A 19,416-nucleotide genomic window follows, 5' to 3' on the forward strand; every position below is an offset into this window, starting at 1 on the left:
GACACTTGTTGACGCCCCTTTCATGATTTTTTGGTACGCACTAAATAGCAGATCTACAAGCTCTCAACACGTCACACCGCAACGTGTTGTGAGCTTGTAGATCTCATCTGCTATTGTCAAACAAATCTTGAAAATAAGTCCAAAGTGTGGAAACATTTCAAAATATTTTAACAACACAAATCTTGTACGGGGGTTCCTGGCACAAAATATTTTCATATAACAAATACATATTAATTTGGGGGTCCTTGACATGAAGATGTTTGAGAACCACTTTAAACAACATTAGGGAACAAGCCCAAATAAGCAACTACGCTTTAGAAACAAGCCAAAAAAACGCAACCCGCATCTATCAATATTTACTAGCAACTTTACAGAAAAACAAGGCCAAACTCGCTTATAATAAGCGGACCTGGCAACACTGGCAGTAGGCAAAGGCTTTTTACGTCTGAAACCAGTCTGTCGCAAACTACTCGCAACGCATTGTGGGATTTGGAGTTTTGGATTTATCTGCTGTTGGAAAAGTGCATATAATTAGTAGACCTAATGGTAATGAAACATAACGATTAGGATTTTCTTGATCATTTAGGTGAACAGAATTAACAAATGACACAAAAGATACATTTGTCGTTATGAAGTAAGACGGATTATGTCATTGTTTATAGCAATTTTAGAACTACTTGGGTCATTCTGATGTGGACAAATATTCAGCATGACAACGTTGATATAAGAAATAATCTAATAAATAAAATAAACGTCTAAACTAAAGGCTGCTCTGTGCCATGTGAAGGTCAGGTGTACAGTGTGAATACCTATTGATCCTCTTAGCCCCGGCCGAAACATGAGTCATGAATGAACTTCAACCTAGTGTTTGCACTTTCTCCATTTAGCCCGTACATTTACATAAACGTTCAGATATCAAATATAAAGTGCTTACCCCATGCCCACGGATATAAAAACTATGTACGGGTCCTCAAAAGTACCCGTATCTTCCGTATTGTTCAATAAAAAGCATTTTAATCCTATCGGTGGCCATTATTCTTTCTCCAACTTTCCTCCATATGCTGTGGTTAATAAATGTGACTGGAGAACTGGTTGTGCTGATCCTATCGGTTGGGAGGTGTATTGCACTCTGATACATTAAAACTCTATTGACAAAATAGCCACCAATCGGATTTTTGCTTTTTATTGAACAATACGGAAGATACGGGTACTTCTGTGGACCCGAACACAATTATAACATCCGTGGCCATGACATAAAAACTTTATATTTGAGATCTGATCGTTTATGTAGATGTACGGGCCGTAAATGAAGAAAAGGCAAAAACCAGGTTGAAGTTCATCCATGACGGTCGTGACTGTCTCTCTTTAGTTTTCTTTCTTTCTTTCTTTCTCCCTCCCTCTCTCTCTCTCTCTCTCTCTCTCTCCCTCCCTCTCTGTCCCTTCCTCTCTCTCTCCCCTCTCTCCCTCTTTTTCTCTCTCCCTCCCTTTCTCTCTCTCCCTCCCTCCCTCTATCTCTCTCCTCCCACTCAGCAGTGCGGTCAGATGTTAACAGCGCCCATAGAGCCATAGAGCTCAATACTTGTCAGCCATGTTGTTTGTGTGACACTAGAAGTGTCAGCAACAGGTCTATTTGGAGGAGCACAGCTTAACATTACTGGAAGAAGTCTTGTATTATTTTATGACTTTATCCTCTTCATCCAGTACCGGTGGATTTACAACTTCAGCTGCGGAAAAAGCTCCAGAAAGTCCACGTTTTTTTGACCGCAGCAGAAAGAGGTAAACTATGCACCCGAAAGTGCTTATCTAAGCACCAATGGTTTTCAAACTTTTACATTTCAACGTCTCCCTTTAACTCTGACAGTATACAAATGGAACCAAATGGACCCGTCAGGTTCCATTTGTATACTGTCAGAGTTACATACTTGTAAGGGTCAATTTAGAACCCCTAAAGGAACCCAGAGAGTCCCTGGAATCCACTTTGAGAACCACTGATCTAAGCACCCAATGAAACTTTGATGTTATGAATGTTGCTTGATGCTAGAATATAACATAATTGTATGGGAGATGGAAACAAGTGGCCAGAAGTTTATTGTATAATTGTTTAGTGTGTGTTTTAAAACCTTAAAGTGGAAAGACAAGTCTGACTTTGAAGGGTGATGATGCCTCACCCCTTGATGATACCTCACAAGAACTTGATGCTAGTTATCTCAGCCGAATATTTACACAGAATACACAGCTATTATTGCCTTACTGCACAACAGGTAAAATAAGCTGTACGTTTATAAGTTTACAGATTGTTTAGATGTTTCCTAAATTCCTTTCTCCCCAAACTAGTTGAACTGGTTGCAAGTGGTGACAGGTGATCAGAGAATGTTACTCTATCAGTCAGTTTATCTTAGAGAGGTGTGTGTGTGTGTGTGTGTGTTACATGTACATTTGTTCAATGTTTCTCAGTCTGTCCAGGTGGGGCATGGCATCGTGGTTTGATTTACACTTGTTCTACACAAAGGCTGCAGATCTACAGTCTGTGATGCTATGTGTATGGTGGTGAATGAATCTGATATCCAGTCGGTGGATGATATTAAATGTTTACATGCTGTAGGTGGGGGGGGGGGGGGTGTTGTTGATGTATCCGATTTGACCGAAGAATATATGTGTATGCATGTACAGTATGAACTTGTGTGCCAAAGACATTCCCTTCAACAGGTGGCGTGCACACTTGTCTAGTGGACTAGTTAGTCTGGTGGCCCACTTCAGTGGTTCTTAAAGGACCATACCAGTGGTCTGCTTACGCTTTTGGATTCCATTCATTTCAGTACAGTATGAAAATCAACTTGCAGAGACTTGGAGCTGGCTTGAGAAGAGATAGATATTTAGCTATAGATAGATAGCTGTTTTTTTTTTAAGAGTAGCCAAATACTTTTGATCACTTTTTTCTCCCAATGTAGTCATTTTGTCCCCACACATTTGCTTCTGTGGTTTGCCACTGCCCACTGCTGTTGGCTCACCTGCCAGTGAGGAGCTCCCACCGGGACGACGTACCGCTTCCCTCCATCCTATTCTCTGTCTTTCAGCAATCTCCGGTGACAGGTGCTGTCCGTAGGAGTCGCTGTGACAAAGCCCCCCGCTTCCGGCTTCCCTCCCCCGAATGCGGCCTATTGATACTTTGGGTTCATATAGCGCTCAACCTTGCAGGTCTAAGGACATGGTCACACATGCCCTAATGAAACAGCTTTGTCTCGTTCACTTCCGTTGCATGCGAGCAAAGGGGTGGACTTTCCGGTGGCGGCGCATGGACGCATCACATGACTTAGCGTGGAGACTGGAGACACAATGTTGATGGCGTTGACGGTGTGATGTCTTGGCATGCGTTGGCTACTCCCCTTAAGTCACGCATATGTGACTAGACCTGTCATAATTATTATTACACAATCGCCTAAAACCAGCATTACTAGTGGTTCCTGAGGACCAGAATTGAGAATCGCTGGATTAGAGGCCTAGTGGACTCACTAGCAAGCAGCCAGTCACACTTGCTGCTTAAGTAACAAATAACAAAATGGTTTTAGAGTGAGTCTTTTAAAGCAAAAATATGTGACATATTGGAGTATGTTCCTGGTCCTGTGTCCCCTGAAGACAATCGAGGGCGCGACAGAACAGACCTGCCCTGCCTTGTAGAGAAACACAGCCATGTTAAATCAAATAGCATTTATCAAAGTCAGTGCTGTGTTTCGTTTCTTTAAGACATGCTGTGGTGCAATGTGATTTCAACAACACTACTACACTGTAAAATCCTGAGTGTTGATTTAATTCTGAGTGTCCATTTGGTTACATTTGTACACCCAGTTAACACCAAGGATTTTACGCTGTAGATGTAGGTTTAGCCTACCAATGAAAGAGAGAACCACAGAAAGGTGAAGAGAAGAGACATGCTGCAGAGAGAGAGATTATTGCAGAGAAGAAGTGTATTTTTCTAAAAACAGACTTAAAGGAGAATTTTGGACTAAAGTTTTCTTACCTTTTCTATGACGTTATGATATCTTAGGATGAATGGTACAGTAGACATTTTTCATAACTCCACCCCTGAGCTGCCACAGCTTAAAAGGTGCGCGGATAGGCCTTAGGTTTTTTTTTTTTTAGATCTGACGTTCATAGTGACAGAACACTGTCCCAAAAAGACGAGATTTCAATCTCGAGATTTCAATCTCGTCTAGCGAGACTTCTGTTTTTTTTTGTTTGTTTTTTTGGTTGCATAGTGTTCTGTCACTATGAACGACAGATCTCACCAAAGAAATTAAAAAAAAAAAGCTATTAAAATATGTGATCTAACCTAAGGCCTATAAGGTAAGAAAACTTTAGTCCAAAATTCTCCTTTAAGTGCTTTACACAGTACTATAGAGAGTGAAACAGACATTGTCAGTGTGTGTAGGTGGGACAGTAAATGTTAGTGTTGGGGGGGGGCAGAGACAATGAATGACAGACAAGATATGTATTAGATGCTGTCATGGTGTCATTTCATTCCACTGTTTTATAACTGTTTATTTTATCCTTATCAGTCGCTATAACCTCATTTTGCATGCCAAATGCATCACATCAAGCTAATAAACCACACAGCAAAACTCGAGTGTAAATGGATGGACCCATAAGAGTTGAATTAACACTCATTCAGATTTACTGTGCTGCAGAGAGTGATTGACAGACCAGAAAGTTTAGAAGTCAGGGGGGCTGGATGAGCAAGAAGATGAAAGGAGAGACAGAGGGGATTGTCCCAGGAGGAGGGAAAAGGAGAGAGGGAGAGCAACAGATGGCAGGCAGTAGATTAGCCTTCCTCTTGTCCTGTGATGTTGATCAATACTTGACTATATTCTTTGAAAGTGTACAACTCTGTCTCTTTCCATTTGTTACTGCTTATATTAGGTCTATATTAACAGATACCAGTACCCTAGTATATAAATATTGTACCAGCCTATATAAAATCAAACATATCTATATAGCACATATCATGCATTAAAATGCAATACAATTCACTGTACATTAAGCAAAAATTCATATGCTGTGGGACACTTGTTCATATCCAACCTGGCTCACTGAGTCATGGTCACATCAAAGCCAAAATGCCACCGTCACTTCCTGCTTCCTGTCACCAGACTCGACGACCAGGAAATGCTTGTATCCGTGGGTACTGGGTTGGAGATTGTGAGCAGATTAACTGGAATTTCTCTCCTCCTCTGAAGTCTTCATGTGATTGTAACTCGGTGATGTCAGAGTGGAAATATGATGTTATTATTGTTTGTTATTATTAAAAGGCCTAAATGGACACCTGCTTATTTAACCACTTTCAACCTGCAACCCTATTATGGGCATGTCATTATAAGAGAAAATGTTGACACACAAAAAACAATCAGATAAGCTCCAAATTTGTTCCGTTTTAGCTATTCGGAAATATGTCTGGCTTATGTGGTAAATTGCCAACTTATCCATCTGTATTTACTATTTTCTTCATTAACACATAATGTCATATTCCTTTAAACTTTAAAGTATGAGCTGAATATGAACATTCATGTACAAACAAACCTTTGCTTGTGTGCAAGTAAAAGATTGTGTTGAATGTAAAACGTCTCAGTGTAAACAAAGCAGGCCTGTAGTCAGTCTGTCTCTGTTGTCTACCTGTGTCCGACCTCCACCTACTCTGTGTGATGATAATAATAAGGGTTGTTTAGAGGTGGTGAAGTCATGAAATGGTCAGAGGTTGAAGGTATGTGCGCGCACGTGCAGTGGCACACACACACACACACACACACACACACACACACACACACTCTCTCTGTTGGTGTCTTTAGTTCTATAGAGTGTGTGTAGGGAAGGTATTGGAACATTTCCCAGCGACAAAGGAGCATGGGACACAAAAGATTTGGGACCTGGCCAGAGAGCTTCTGACCAAAGAGAACAGAAACTCTGTTCAGAAACAATTTCTCTCCCGCTCTCTCTCTCTTTCTCTTTCTTCTTTTTACTTCTACTTCTCCTTCCTATCCTGTCATTCTCTTGGTCTCTCTCTCTCTCTCTCTCTCTCTCTCTCTCTCTCTCTCTCTCTCTCTCTCTCTCTCTCTCTCTCTCTCTCTCTCTCTCTCTCCCTCTCTCCCTCTCTCTCTTCATTCCCTATGTTTGTTTCATACAGATACAATAACTCCCACATTCATTCTCTTTTAGTCTTTCATTCTCTTATTAATTCCCCCACTGTCTCTTTTTCATTCTCTCTTACACAAACATTCTCTCTCTCCAGTCAGACAACCTTGTTCAATATTATTAACTGCATTATTATAGACTGGACTGTCATTAAGTGTGTGTGTGTGTGTGTGTGTGTGTGTGTGTGTTTTACAGATGACTGTGTGCTGTATCTGAGGACGTGACCGTCTCTTTGCCACGTGCAAACATGAATGGTAAGAACACTACTGTGTGTGTGATTTTGTCCATCCACTCTGCAAACATCCATTACACACACATGCAAAGTCGGTGCTTGTTTGCTTTTCTCTGATTGGATGCTGAACTGAGATCTACACAGCTAAAGGGCAAGTGTTAATTTGGGGGCTCACCTGGTAGAGTGCATATATCATAAAAGCTCAGTCCTTGCCGCAGTTGGCCTCGGTTCGAATCCGACCCGAGGCCCTTTGCTGCATGTCCCCCCCCCCCTCTCTCTTTCCTTCTCTTCACTGTCACTATCAATATAAAATATTGAAAATACCCCCCCTTACAAAAAGGGGGAGTGTTAATTAAACTGAGTGTGAAAATAGACTGCAATATACCCCTCTTCACTCCTTAAAACTTACCAGTCGACTGAACTGGGCCTTTTTAATTTACCTTATGTTGTACGAAATATATATATATATATATATATATATATATATATATATATATTGAGAAATTGTGTATGACAATATTGATACAGTGTTGGATCCAAATCATATAGGCATTTTAATGGCTCATTCAATAGAACTTTTGAATGATCTACTACTGTAGTACTTTGGGTTTTAGACTTTTCTTGTCTGTGATATGTATATTTCTGTGATCTTATTTCTGTAATCTTTGCAGATATACATTATTTGCTGTCCTTCTGTTAACACTAGCAGGCCATCTCAAGCAGTTATGAATGGATTTAAATTAAACAAAACTGGTGGAAAGGCTGGTGCTGGGCTGAGGAAGAACTCTCTCCATCACACACACACACACACACACACTCGCTCTCTCTCTTTTCAAGCAGATTAGCCAGATGAGGCCATGGTAGTGGCCGTAGCCTGTGACAATGTTACAAAATGCATATAACTTCTGAACAGATTAACATAACTACTTTGAAAATACTTTGAAAAAAGGTTTATCACATGGGCCCAAGAACAACTGATTAACTGGTCTGCACCCCACGTACAGTAGGCTATTCCTAAGCCAACCACGCAAATCAACAAGGCAGCAATCGGACTTAACTCGCTGTCCGAGCTAGCAAGCCCGGATGGACAGAATCCGTCCTCACCCGTTCCGAAATATTGTTAGCAGGCTGCTAGATAGCTTGCTACATATTGTAAACAGACTGTCAGCAAGTGGGCACGCATCACTTCCACCAAAGATTTGCATCTGGTTTGCTTCGAAATAGCATACATGCTGTCACACTGGTTCTGACTCCAAGGCCACTGAGTTATTGTCGGGAATCAGAACATTTAACTTTACCAAATGACCTTTCTTCCAGTGAGGCTCAGATAAACCAGGTTCTACTCTATGTGTAAGCACTTGGATTCAAATCCGGGCCTCCTACATGGGAAACCAAACATCTACCACTCAGTCAAAGTCCCCCTCTTAGACTTCTGGAATTCAGGCAGGGCTACTCTGCTACACACGCATAAATAAACACAAAAAAAGTGCTTAAACTACTTTTCTCTCTCACCCTCTTTTAGGTGGCACCAGTGTATGGGCCATCGCCCCGGAGGAAAGGATTAAACATGATCAGAAGTTTGACACCCTCTCCCCAACCATGGGATATGTCTCAGGTACACTATACACACATGAACATGCAGAAGCACACTGTAGTGGTTCAACCAAAAGTCAGGTCAGTCAAATCTGACATTTGTATTCAAAAGGACATGCATGTGAACGGCACATGTCACATAAACCCTTTACTTAATCAATCATAACAAAGTTAATTAGAATACACAATAAGAAATCATCCCCAGGCTATTTAAAACACTCAAATGTTTCTTTCAAAGTATATTCTTCAAAACCCCAAAATCATGAACTAGGAATGGGACAATAATCGTTAAAATGTGTTCCCATTAATTGTAAGGAGGGAAAGATGCATCACTTTCTTGGGCCAGCTATTCCAGCTGTCAGATTCATCAGCGTTCATCTGGACTGGGAGGCAAACTGAGCCGGAAGTTCGATGGAATGCATCAAAGAGAGCAGGATGGACAAGCTTATGAATAAACACTATCTTTTAATGATTGCGACCTTTGTTAAATAATTGGAACAGGAAAATAAAAGGAGACGTCACACTGTTTTCTGCTCCTCTTTTTTTTCTCTGACATGCACATTATGTCATTATATTGAGGTATCCAATGAACTCGGAGAACGTTCCTGTCTGGGCTGTCTAGCCTGGAAACCTTACGAATCTGCCAGAGTGAATACTGCCCAGTCAGAAATGTATTCTGATCATTCACAATTGAATTACATAGTGTGCTCAAAGAAAAACAAGATCAGAAAACATGTGATTTATCTTTTATTTTCCTGAAACGATTATCTGACACGGGTCAACAAATATATTCCAAGTGGATATTCCAATATTAGAGATCCAAGTGGCCAGAGGCCACTTGGATCTCAAGCTGATCTGAGGCACACTCTTGTGAAGAGAGAATAAAAGAAGAGTAAAGAAAGGAAAGAAAAGAAAGTTGCCAGTTGCCACGTGTTTCAGTTGAGTGGTCTTCGTTAGGGCAGAGTCAGAGTTTGCACAGGTGTGCTGTCAAGTTATAAGGGTAGGTGCTTCCGGTAGGAAAGAAATAAAGTTTCCTCCTTCTGACAAGGGTCGTAATTATTCAAAATATTGTTGTAAGCTGGTCCAGCCGACTCTTATTGACTTATTGACTCTGATGCATACCATCAAACTTCCAGCTCCAGTTTGCCTCCCAGTGTGTCTGTAGTGCATATTATGGTGAAGAACGTCTCTTCTCTCCTTCTTTACATAGCCTTGGTTTTACACAGTGTAATTACCACAAGTTGGCATTTCCTGGTTTCACACAGACAAGATGCCATTGCAGTGAGCATTCAACAAGACACCATTTGCCAGTGACCGTGATATGACACTGACAGACGGCTCAGTCGACATTTTACAAGGAAGTGTCATTCTCTCATGAACAGAAGCCTTTTTAATTACACAGATTTGATGGATTTTTAATAGGACATATTGTCAGATACGATGCTAGAATAACTAGAACAGATGCTGAAACTATCACTGCACATCTGCACAGCTCCACCACACTATGAAGGCAGTATGAAAAGTACATTTGGTTAACATGAACTCCGAAAGGACATTGACTGGCACGCCAGCCAACCCGCCGCTAGTAGTCTTGTTGCCTTGTCTTGCATGTTTTAGACACCACTCGCGCGAGCATTACATACAGTACTATAGTTGTATAGTTTATATAACAGTCATCATGTGGGAACAGACAACTTCTCCACAAAGGATGCCAATGTCTGAATGACTATAAATTGGCTTTGCCAGATACTTTTTGTCCAGCAGTGTTATGGATTCTATGTGGTTTATACAGTAACTGCAAACAAAACCAAACTGGGTAACATGAGCTACCATGATGCAGTAGGGTGATCTACAGTATAGGACACAGGCACACGCTCAAAGTCCTATATATGTTTGTGCATGCATTAACGTATACTCGCACACACATCACTGTTTGACGTTTCAACAGTGAATAACAGCTGAACTCTCTATGTACTTCCTCATTTCATTCTCTTTTTTACTCTCATTTGTTGTAGGGGAACAAGCCAAGAAGTTTTTCTTGCAATCGGGGCTGCCCGGGTTAATATTGGCTGAGATATGGTGAGAGAGACACACACACACACACACACACACACACACACACACACACACACACACACACACACACACACACACACACACACACACACACACACACACACACACACACAGTCCTCTCTGTCTCTCTCTCTCTTTCCTCTTTCTCTCTACAACCCACCCCACACACACACACACACACACACACACACACACACACACTTTGGTTGAGATAAGGTGAGCCTCTGACCCCCCCACCTCTCTCTCTCTCTCTCAGGACTCTAGCTGATATTAGTAAAGATGGAAAGATGGACAGGTTGGAGTTTTCCATCGCCATGAAGCTGATAAAGCTGAGACTACAAGGCACTCCACTTCCCTCAGCTCTGCCAATCATCATGAAGCAGCCTCCAGTCCCAGCCCCCAGCCTCAACCCCAACACGGCATCCATGAACAACTCGCGCTACGGTAAACACACACACAACCCATGAAGAGACATGATCTTTACAATGGCAGAGGTATGGTACGACCTGATCATAGATATCAGACAAGCGTAAAAAGAAAAACTTGAATCTTCACTAAGAAAACTTAGAGCTGGGGGAATAAAGCTACTGAAAACTAAACATAGGAAAACACAAGGAACACTGAGAGTGTATATTTCCGCCAGGCCGTGTGGGCAAGACCTATGTTGGGTCATATTGGGCAAGACCGACGACGTACTCTGATCGGATCAGACATACTCTTATCTGATCCCATTGCCTGGAGGTAGGAGGGGTCGGAGGTAGAGTGTCAAACATCTATATGGTAGATTCCATAGATAATGTGTACCGATTTGTACACATTATAATATTTTCTCTCTTGTGAGTGTGCAGAACTAAATCTCACAATCGGTGAATGATAATTGGGAGCGAAAAGATAATTAATGTCCTGGCCTTCGGCCTGGCAGAAATAAAGACATTATGCATTTGAGTGTGTGTGTTCACTTGATTCAATAGAGGGAATATAATATTTGACCCAGGTCAGTCATTGTATAACAAAAGACACTTGGAGATGGTGACACCATGATGTGAATTTAAATGGTTGTTTCTTATAAAATGAATTAATGGTATTTGGGATTTTAGAACTATTTTATGAAGAGGAGAGGTGAACTGTGAGGTGCAAATAAAGTATTCAAAGTATTAATGTGTGTGCGCACGTCTGCGTGTGTGTTGTTTCCAGCAGGTTTGGGTTCTTTGCCGAACTTGTCCATGATGCAAGGACCAAATTATTCCATGTTGACCCCAATGTCCATGGCATCTCCTGGGCTCTCGCCTTTGACCCCTATGACATCACTCGGCACTATGGTACCCACAGCAACAGGCCCTTTGATGGGCTCCACACATGGGCTGATGCACACCATGGGAACCCCCACACTACCCAACGGTACCATGGGATTTCTCCAACCAATCCCTACTGGAGCAGCTGGTAACATATTCTCTTCTCTGTTCTTTGGCCTTAGTTCTTAGGTCTGTGTTGCTTTGTCTGAACATGTGCGTGTTTGTATATTTGTCTCTAGGCCTCTCAATGTCTGGCTCCTTCTCCTCTCCTGGATTCTCCTCTTCCCCTGCTGCTGGCATCAATAAAGCCTCTTCACTGCTTGACCTGGGCTCCAGCAGGTAACGTGCACACGGACACATACATGGTCGTGATGTTAAATATTTTCCTGTATTCCCAACAAAGTTCCATTCCAAGTCTTTGAACCAAGGACTCTCAATTTTGTCCTGCATGTTTTACATTCTCTACTCACTTAACACACCTGATTCTAATGATTAACTCATTGTCAATTAGCTCAATCTTGTCAAGAGCATGCTATAAAGTTAATCATTATACCTAAAACCAGAGGGATGTAAAAAAGTGTGGAAAACGGCAGTCCAAATTGCTTGATTGTCACGATGTAGAACCCAGATAGTTCCAGTTATGTTTAATTGATTCAGAGGTGATGATGATATACAGTCTAATTTTTTTAAATGTCTTGAGACAATACAATACACGTTTGTAGCCTCGCAGGTGGACACGGGTGATTTTTTGATTGTGTAAACCCAAGTTTTTTTGTTTGTTTGTTTTTAAATCGATAGATAGATTAAATAAATAGATATAGACTTTTATTGGTCCCTATGAGGAAATGATGGTGTCATAAATGTTGGTAAAGCAATAAAAGCAATGTTGTGATTGCAGTGTTAAATATAGTGAATGGGCCGGTGTGACCATGACCCTACCAGAAGTGAGATGCAGGGCTTTTTTGTTGTTCTTTTTGTTATTATCACAACCTGTGCAATAATGTGCAGAACCTTGCAGGCCAGAATAATGTCACACATTTCATGTAGCGTGTACAGCAGAGTTCCCCCCGCTGAAAAAATAACATCATCTAGACCCGACCACTTTAAATGCTGTTCCGCGATGCCTGATCTGTACAGGATGTAATCTTAAACATTTTATACTGTACATTTTAGAGCATGTAACCAGCATACAGTATCTGCAGTGGTTAGGCCTTAAGTGGTCTCTGTACTCTTGTGATGAGTAGGTCCTGCTGTCCTGGTGGATTAGGTAGGACACCCAGTTGACAAGTAGCCTTCCCGGAAGCTAATATCCTCTGCACAAGCAGTGATTGCCTCTCACATGGGAGGCCTGGGTTCGAATTCCGGGTAGGAAATAAAAGTTATACATTGCAGCTTTAATATTTTACTAGAGTACAGTGTGGACTGGAGCCATGTGGGACTCCATATTTGCGCAAAACTGACGACCCCTTCAGTGGCCACCATTCACGAATGTTGGGGAAGTGAAGTCTTGTTGATGACGTCGGTGTGGAACTCTGTGTTTGGGCAAAAAAAAGAAAAAAACAATCCTTTTGAATTTGCGTCTGGTGGCACCGCCCAATTCCCCATGTAGAGACCGGATGTCGGCCCGTTTACTCTCCTTCAGCCCTCCTCTTCCGGTGGTGCTGTTGTTTTCACTCCTAATAACAACAACTCCACACGTTTGTAATGGGAATTGCCGACAGATTCAGCTGCGGATTTCAAATCTGTAAAAGAGATTAGTGTTAATGTAATAACAATCTGCTCTTCATGACTGAACAGTGTGCATGATGAGAAATTAACAGGTTTCATTATTGTTTGTGTCTTCTTCCAGCTCCAGTTCTTTGTCTCCCGGTATGCTGTCCTCTATGCCTCCTGGTCCCAGTGACTGGGCTGTCCCCCAGGCATCTAGACTCAAATACAGACAGCAATTCAACAGTCTGGACAAACAAATGGCTGGATACCTTACTGGTATGACACTCGGGACTGGGGTAGCATATTGCCACTGATCAAGTCAGTTCATTCATTATTTTACAGCTTTATTATTTCAGGGTTCCAAGCTCTTGTTTGAACCCTATTGTTTGTGTGAAGACTCCGTAAAGAAGTCCTTTAAATTGTTCAAAGTCTCAGCAACCACTCCGGTTACAACATTCCCGTCAATTGGTATCAGTTAGCTGCAAATAGTTTGATTAGTTGATGTGATATTTTAAAGGTAGAAGATTGAGAAATGATGGTAGTTTTACACACCGCACTTTCAAAATGTGGTCCTAAGAGATAACATGTGCATCTCATGGGGTTTATCGTCTTAATTCCATTTTGAAATAAATATGATTAACTTTAATGGCTTTTTAAACTATTTTATAATGTGAATTCGTGCCATTTTGGGATTTTTAACTATTTTGTAAAGAGGAGACATGAACAATGACCAGTGTGTCATACCTCATGTGTGCAGTATGTGACTGACTGTGTGTGTACAGTGGTATGTGTGGAATGCAGGCGTGGACATAAAGGCTTTTAACCTTCTCTTTGTCCATGGACGCTCAGTTATCTTTGAGGAACTGGTCTACCTGCCTGCACCAGCTGTGGCTGTTTAAAGACAACACATACAGTCCATTAGATGCAGACATTACTGCCACCCATGCGAAGCCTGTCCCCCTTTTCTTATTTCTTGCTGTACCTGTTCTTGTAAATTAGCCATAAAACAGTGAAACACCCATGCTTCTGCTAGGCCTGCTGATCCATCACATCACACAGTAAATACATAATAATAATCATTTTCTTAGTATTCTTGATATCAAAATTCAGTCATGTTTACTTCTGTAAAACAAAATTAGTTGTGTGCATAATTATATAGGCTTGAATCAACCAAATTCAACCAATAACATCATGACTATATGTATCTGTGTTTACAGAACACGGATACATATAGAGGCACTGACCTTAAAACTAGCGTTGCCCCCTGGGCGCTGCTTACTGGCTGAACACTGATCCTTTCTAAATCAGCTAGTTCTCAAACCTTTTTCTACCAAAGACTCCCAAAACGATATGTATTTGGCCGCGGATCCCCCATCTGAAAATGTACCGCGCTATGAGCTTGTAGATCTGCTATTTTTAGCCAAAGAAATCTGAAAATGACACAGATGTGTTCCCGGTCTTAATGGGTTAATGGTTAAATTGGTAAATGTGACATTCTCATGGTTTTCATCACATTGTCAATGTTTTCGCCAGGCCAACAGGTGAGGAGCATTATGGCAGCCACCATGCTGAATCAGACACAGTTGGCGTCCATCTGGTGAGAACATCTACATCTGGGTCTGTGTGTGTGGTGGTGGGGTTTGCATGTGTGTGCGCACATGTGTGCTAGAGTTCTGTATAGAATGTAGTTTTGACCTGGGTTTGCCAGATTTATTTCAGTGTCATTTTTTAAAAGCTTTCTATTCTCCTCTTCTCTCCCAGGACATTAGCTGATGTTGATAAGGATGGGAAGCTCAAGGCTGAGGAGTTCATCCTGGCAATGCACCTGGTGGACATGACTAAGTCTGGATATTCTTTACCAATGACACTGCCAAATGAGCTGGTACCACCTTCATGCAGGTATACACACACGAACGGGCGTACACACACACACACACACACACACACACACACACACACACACACACACACACACACACACACACACACACACACACACTTAAAAATACAGTTGGCCTCTTAGCCTTATCCTATGGGCTCCTACAAGGGTCTGTTCTTTATATGCATACAATACATATACTGTACAATGTGTCCTGCCAGTCTTACACTGACAATACACCTCTCACTTCACAAAACAAAGTCAGACCTGTGAAGAAACGTGTTATGATGACATAAACCATTGGATTTCCCAAAACTTTCTATAGCTGACCAAAGACCAGACTCAGATCCTTATAGTGGGTGCTAAGGGACAGAGGCAGGAAATTACAAGGCTTTAAAGCTGCAATCTGGAACTTATTTGAATGAATACAACTTAAAATAATGTGTACGGTAACAGCTGCACGTGGCTGGAGGTCGTAGCTGTACTTTGTATATCCGTGTGCATAATTCATTGTTATTTTTTAATGTGAAGCACATTGAGTTTACCTGTATGAAATGTGCTATAAAAATAATATGGTCAGTCAGTCACTCACACATTAATACATTGAGTCTGCCACTTACAGTTTAATCTAAAAATGTTGTGATCATTGAGTCCAACATCTAAATGTGTACTATAGATGACCTATAGATGATACAATTGAAATGTTCCAGGTCTGTATTGAATGGCTCCAGTTCTTCTCTATATGCTGCTCTAATCGATGAGACTGATAATGAACCTCCACAGAAGACGAAGACCAACAGTATGTATTCATACACACACAACAGCTCCTGTTATTATCTGTGCCAGGCTGAAAGGCTGTGTGTGTGTAATCTCTGGATTTCTTGAATCATGAAACGACTCCCTATATAGGCCTAGCTCATAGCGCGGCACCAAGTGCTGCGCTATGAGCTTGTAGATCTGCTATATCTTTTGAAAAGTAGTGAAAATTTGAGGAAATCTTTGAATATATATATATTTAAAGCAAACATTTGTAATTCAAATCTTTGCTTCTGGGGGGTCCCTGGAATAAAATATTTTGAGATGGGGGTTCGCGGCCAAATACATATCATTTTGGGGATCCTTGTCCTTTACATGAAAAAGTTTGGGAACCACTGATATATATAGCAACATAAGTTTTTTGGAAAAAAATAATGTTTTTTTAGAAGGCATTTGTAGAATACCCAGAAGCAAAGATTTGAGTTAAACATATATATTCAAAGATTTGCACAAATTGTCATGATTTTCCAAAAAATAGTAGATGTACAAGCTCATAGCGCGAAACCGAGTGCTGCGCCATGAGCTTGCAGATCTGCTATTTTTGAATAGCCAAAGTATAAGATAATGGTTAAAGTGGTTCAAATCTAAAGTGACAGATGCTTTCCCGGTCTTAATGGGTTAATGGACCCCTACTGTCCTGTCTACAAAGTTAAACCAGTGTTTTATGTCTCCTCTTCGCCTCCAGTGTCGTTCGAGGATAAGTTTAAAGCCAATCTGGAAAGAGGGAACGCAGAGCTGGAGAAAAGACGACAGGTACTACAGGAGGCACAGAGGAGAGAAGAGGAGAGACGGGCAGAGAAGGCGAGAGAGGAGCGAGAGAGGAACGAGAGGGAGGCCCGTGAGGCGGAGGAGAAGAGACGCAAGGAGGAGGAGAGGAGGCTTCAACGACAGAGAGAGCTGGAGAGGCAGAAAGAAGAAGAGAAGCAGAGAGAGATTGAGAGAAAAGAGGTGTGTGTTTCTTTTTAGCTCTTTCTTAGATTTTTTTATTCGCTCCTACCTGTCTGGTGACATCTAAATTCAAGGTTCCTGCTAAATCAGCAGCGAAAACGTCTACTAACAATTCTATGACTATTGCTTTGAAAACAAATAAATAATATTACTGTCCCAAAATGAAAGAACTCTAAAGTCTTTGCTTTGGTTCTGTCTTTTTTTTTTTTTTTTTTTTTTTTTACCCAGTTTTAGCAACGAAGGCTGGGAGATTGTCACAAGACTCTAGTTGAGCAAAGCGTTTAGAGACTAGTGTATTGCTCTTATAAAGTAAAGTCCTTACACTGTGTGTTTTTGTGTGTGTGTGTGTGTGTGTGTGTTAGGCTGCTCAGAGGGAGTTGGAGCGTCAGAGAAAGGAGGAGTGGGAGCGGAGGAGGCGTGGGGAGCTGAAGATAAAGAGAGAGCAGGAACAAGATGACATCATCAGACTGAAAGCCAAGAAGAAGAGTTTGGAGATGGAACTGGAGGAAGTGGTGAGTAATAATAATAAATATAGCTGCAAGCAGCAATGCCGGGGGCCAAGAGGTGAGGGCAGTGAGCAAAACACTGTAGTTTTGGAATGATCGGCAGGGATGGTAGGTCTGCATCGAGAAAGGAGCTCTCTAGCGCCGCTATTTTGTTTCCATGGCCAACAACGGTCAACAGTCAACACAGCCATCTAACCGGAGATTTTAGAGCACTTTGTGCTTCTGTACGTTGACAAGCTTTATGGAGACACTGATTTCCTTTTCCATAAGCACTTGGCATCTGCCCACAGACCAAAAACTACTAGTAACTGGTGTACTGACCATGGTCTTACTGTGCTTGACTGACCAGTCAACTGGCCTGACCTGAACCCCACAGAGAATCTGTGTTGTATTGTCAAGAGGAAGATGAGAGACACCAGGCCCAACAGTACAGATGAGCTTAAGGCAGCTATCAAAGCAAATCTGGTCTTCCATAACACCTCAGCAGTACCACAGGCTGATCAACTTCATGCCACGCCCCATTGATGAAGTAATTTGTTCAAAAGTATTCCAGACCAAGTATTGATAGCATAAATGTTCTGCTTTTCAGAAGGTTGACATTTCTGTATTATAAATCCTTCTTTTGAGTGGCCTTGTGTAATATTCTAATATTTTGAGATATGGATTTTCTATTTTCATGAGCTGTATGCCATAAAAATCTAAATTAAAACAAAAAAAGTTATTGAATATTTCACTGCATGCACAATGAATCTAAATATATGAAAGCAAACTTTCACACAATGTATTTTTTTAGAAGGATATGTAGTTGGTATTAACATGTTATTAGTAGGTTGAACATGTATGTATATGTTCATGGCAACATGTTATGAATATAGAAATTAATGTTTGATCTATCAAATGATCTATCAAATGTGGAGTATTTATTTTTTATCTTTCTCCTGATTTCTTGGTCTCGCCTCTTCCCCTTTTCTCTCTTCCTTTCTCTCTCAGGGTAATAAACATCGTCAGATCTCAGATCAGCTGCGTGGCGCCCAGAACAGGAAGAAGGTGCAGAAAGTGGAGCTTGATTTGACCAATCAGAGAAGAGAGACACGCCAACAGGACATTGACAACCTGCAGAGGCAGCTGGAGGTGTGTGTGTGTGTGTGTGTGTGTTTGTTTGTGTTTGTTTGTGTGTACTGTATGTGTGCGTGTGCGTGTGTGCGTGCACACTGTTATAAACCCCTCTTTTGATGATGCGTTTCACGTTTGTGTGTGTCAGGAGTTCCAAAGGAAGTTGTCCCAGCTGACCCCTGAACAGCGGAGACTGACAGAGAGACTGAGGAACATGGCTCTGAATAACCTGCCAGGTGATTCTGGATCAGTCTGCCATGCCTGTACTGCAGGATGAATGGTTGAATAGATGGGTGGAACTATCTATTGCATCTCTGACTAAAGAGAACACTTTATTCAATAGGTTTCCATTGAGTTCCATTCCATTAACCCATTTAGACCTGAGGCCGACTTTACAAATGCCTTCTAAATCAGTAGTTCTCACACTTGCAAGATTTTCTTTTAAATGTTAAAAAATAGCAGATAGCAAATACTTCGTGCTGCGAGCTTGTATATCGCTTGTATAAAGCAAAAATCTAAAATGACACGGATGCTTTCCCAGTTTTAATTGGTTAAAAATTACATTTCTGTATTTATTGTTTACGCTTCAGTATTTCATTTTGTGCATACTTTTGTAGTCCTGACTGCATTAGAATCCCACCCAAGGCTCTTGGTTGTATGTCACTCCCTTTAAAATAGTAGAAAGTAGAAAAGCCCATAAAATACCTTAATAATGATGTTGTTTTAAAAAGAAAATCGGCATATTAAAAATCTTCAAGCTTATCTATCATACGTACATACATAAGTAGAAGTCAGAACTGAAACCGGCTTGTAAATGTGAAAATAATGTATCAACATCATGTATGTATCAACATCAAGTCCATTATTTAAAAAAATGTAAACAACTGATTATGTAAACAGTTAATACATTACAAGACCAATCCTTCACTTATTTTGTCCTGTCCAAATGAAAAGAAATTAACCTCTAAATCGAGTTAAAACAATCCTAGTTTTGAATTACATTACAATATATATTTTGGGAGATGCACACTGTTGCACATGCACACAATCCGTCACAAGTTGTGGACATAC

At 41.1% G+C, this 19,416-nt stretch overlaps 1 protein-coding gene across 2 annotated transcripts in view; it reads left to right on the plus strand.

The window, feature by feature from the left end:
• The first annotated feature begins 1,540 nt into the window (after positions 1-1,540).
• itsn2b (intersectin 2b) overlaps positions 1,541-19,416 on the plus strand; it is a 44,490-nt gene continuing 26,614 nt past the window's right edge. The window contains exons 1-15 of one of the 2 annotated variants that reach the window (XM_080428740.1): positions 1,541-1,776; positions 6,376-6,434; positions 7,935-8,027; positions 10,021-10,084; positions 10,338-10,525; positions 11,276-11,521; positions 11,613-11,712; positions 13,223-13,359; positions 14,617-14,680; positions 14,845-14,982; positions 15,673-15,761; positions 16,464-16,726; positions 17,089-17,238; positions 18,223-18,363; positions 18,494-18,581. In XM_080428740.1, the coding sequence (XP_080284866.1) occupies positions 6,428-6,434; positions 7,935-8,027; positions 10,021-10,084; positions 10,338-10,525; positions 11,276-11,521; positions 11,613-11,712; positions 13,223-13,359; positions 14,617-14,680; positions 14,845-14,982; positions 15,673-15,761; positions 16,464-16,726; positions 17,089-17,238; positions 18,223-18,363; positions 18,494-18,581 (1,768 nt within the window). In that variant the 5' untranslated portion in view covers positions 1,541-1,776; positions 6,376-6,427. The remainder of the gene's footprint in view (positions 1,777-6,375; positions 6,435-7,934; positions 8,028-10,020; positions 10,085-10,337; positions 10,526-11,275; positions 11,522-11,612; positions 11,713-13,222; positions 13,360-14,616; positions 14,681-14,844; positions 14,983-15,672; positions 15,762-16,463; positions 16,727-17,088; positions 17,239-18,222; positions 18,364-18,493; positions 18,582-19,416) is intronic. The other variant, XM_080428741.1, reaches the window with a different exon arrangement.

Source organism: Gymnoscopelus braueri, assembly GCF_963280865.1.
Source record: "Gymnoscopelus braueri genome assembly, chromosome: 1".
Taxonomy (NCBI): Eukaryota; Metazoa; Chordata; class Actinopteri; order Myctophiformes; family Myctophidae; genus Gymnoscopelus; species Gymnoscopelus braueri.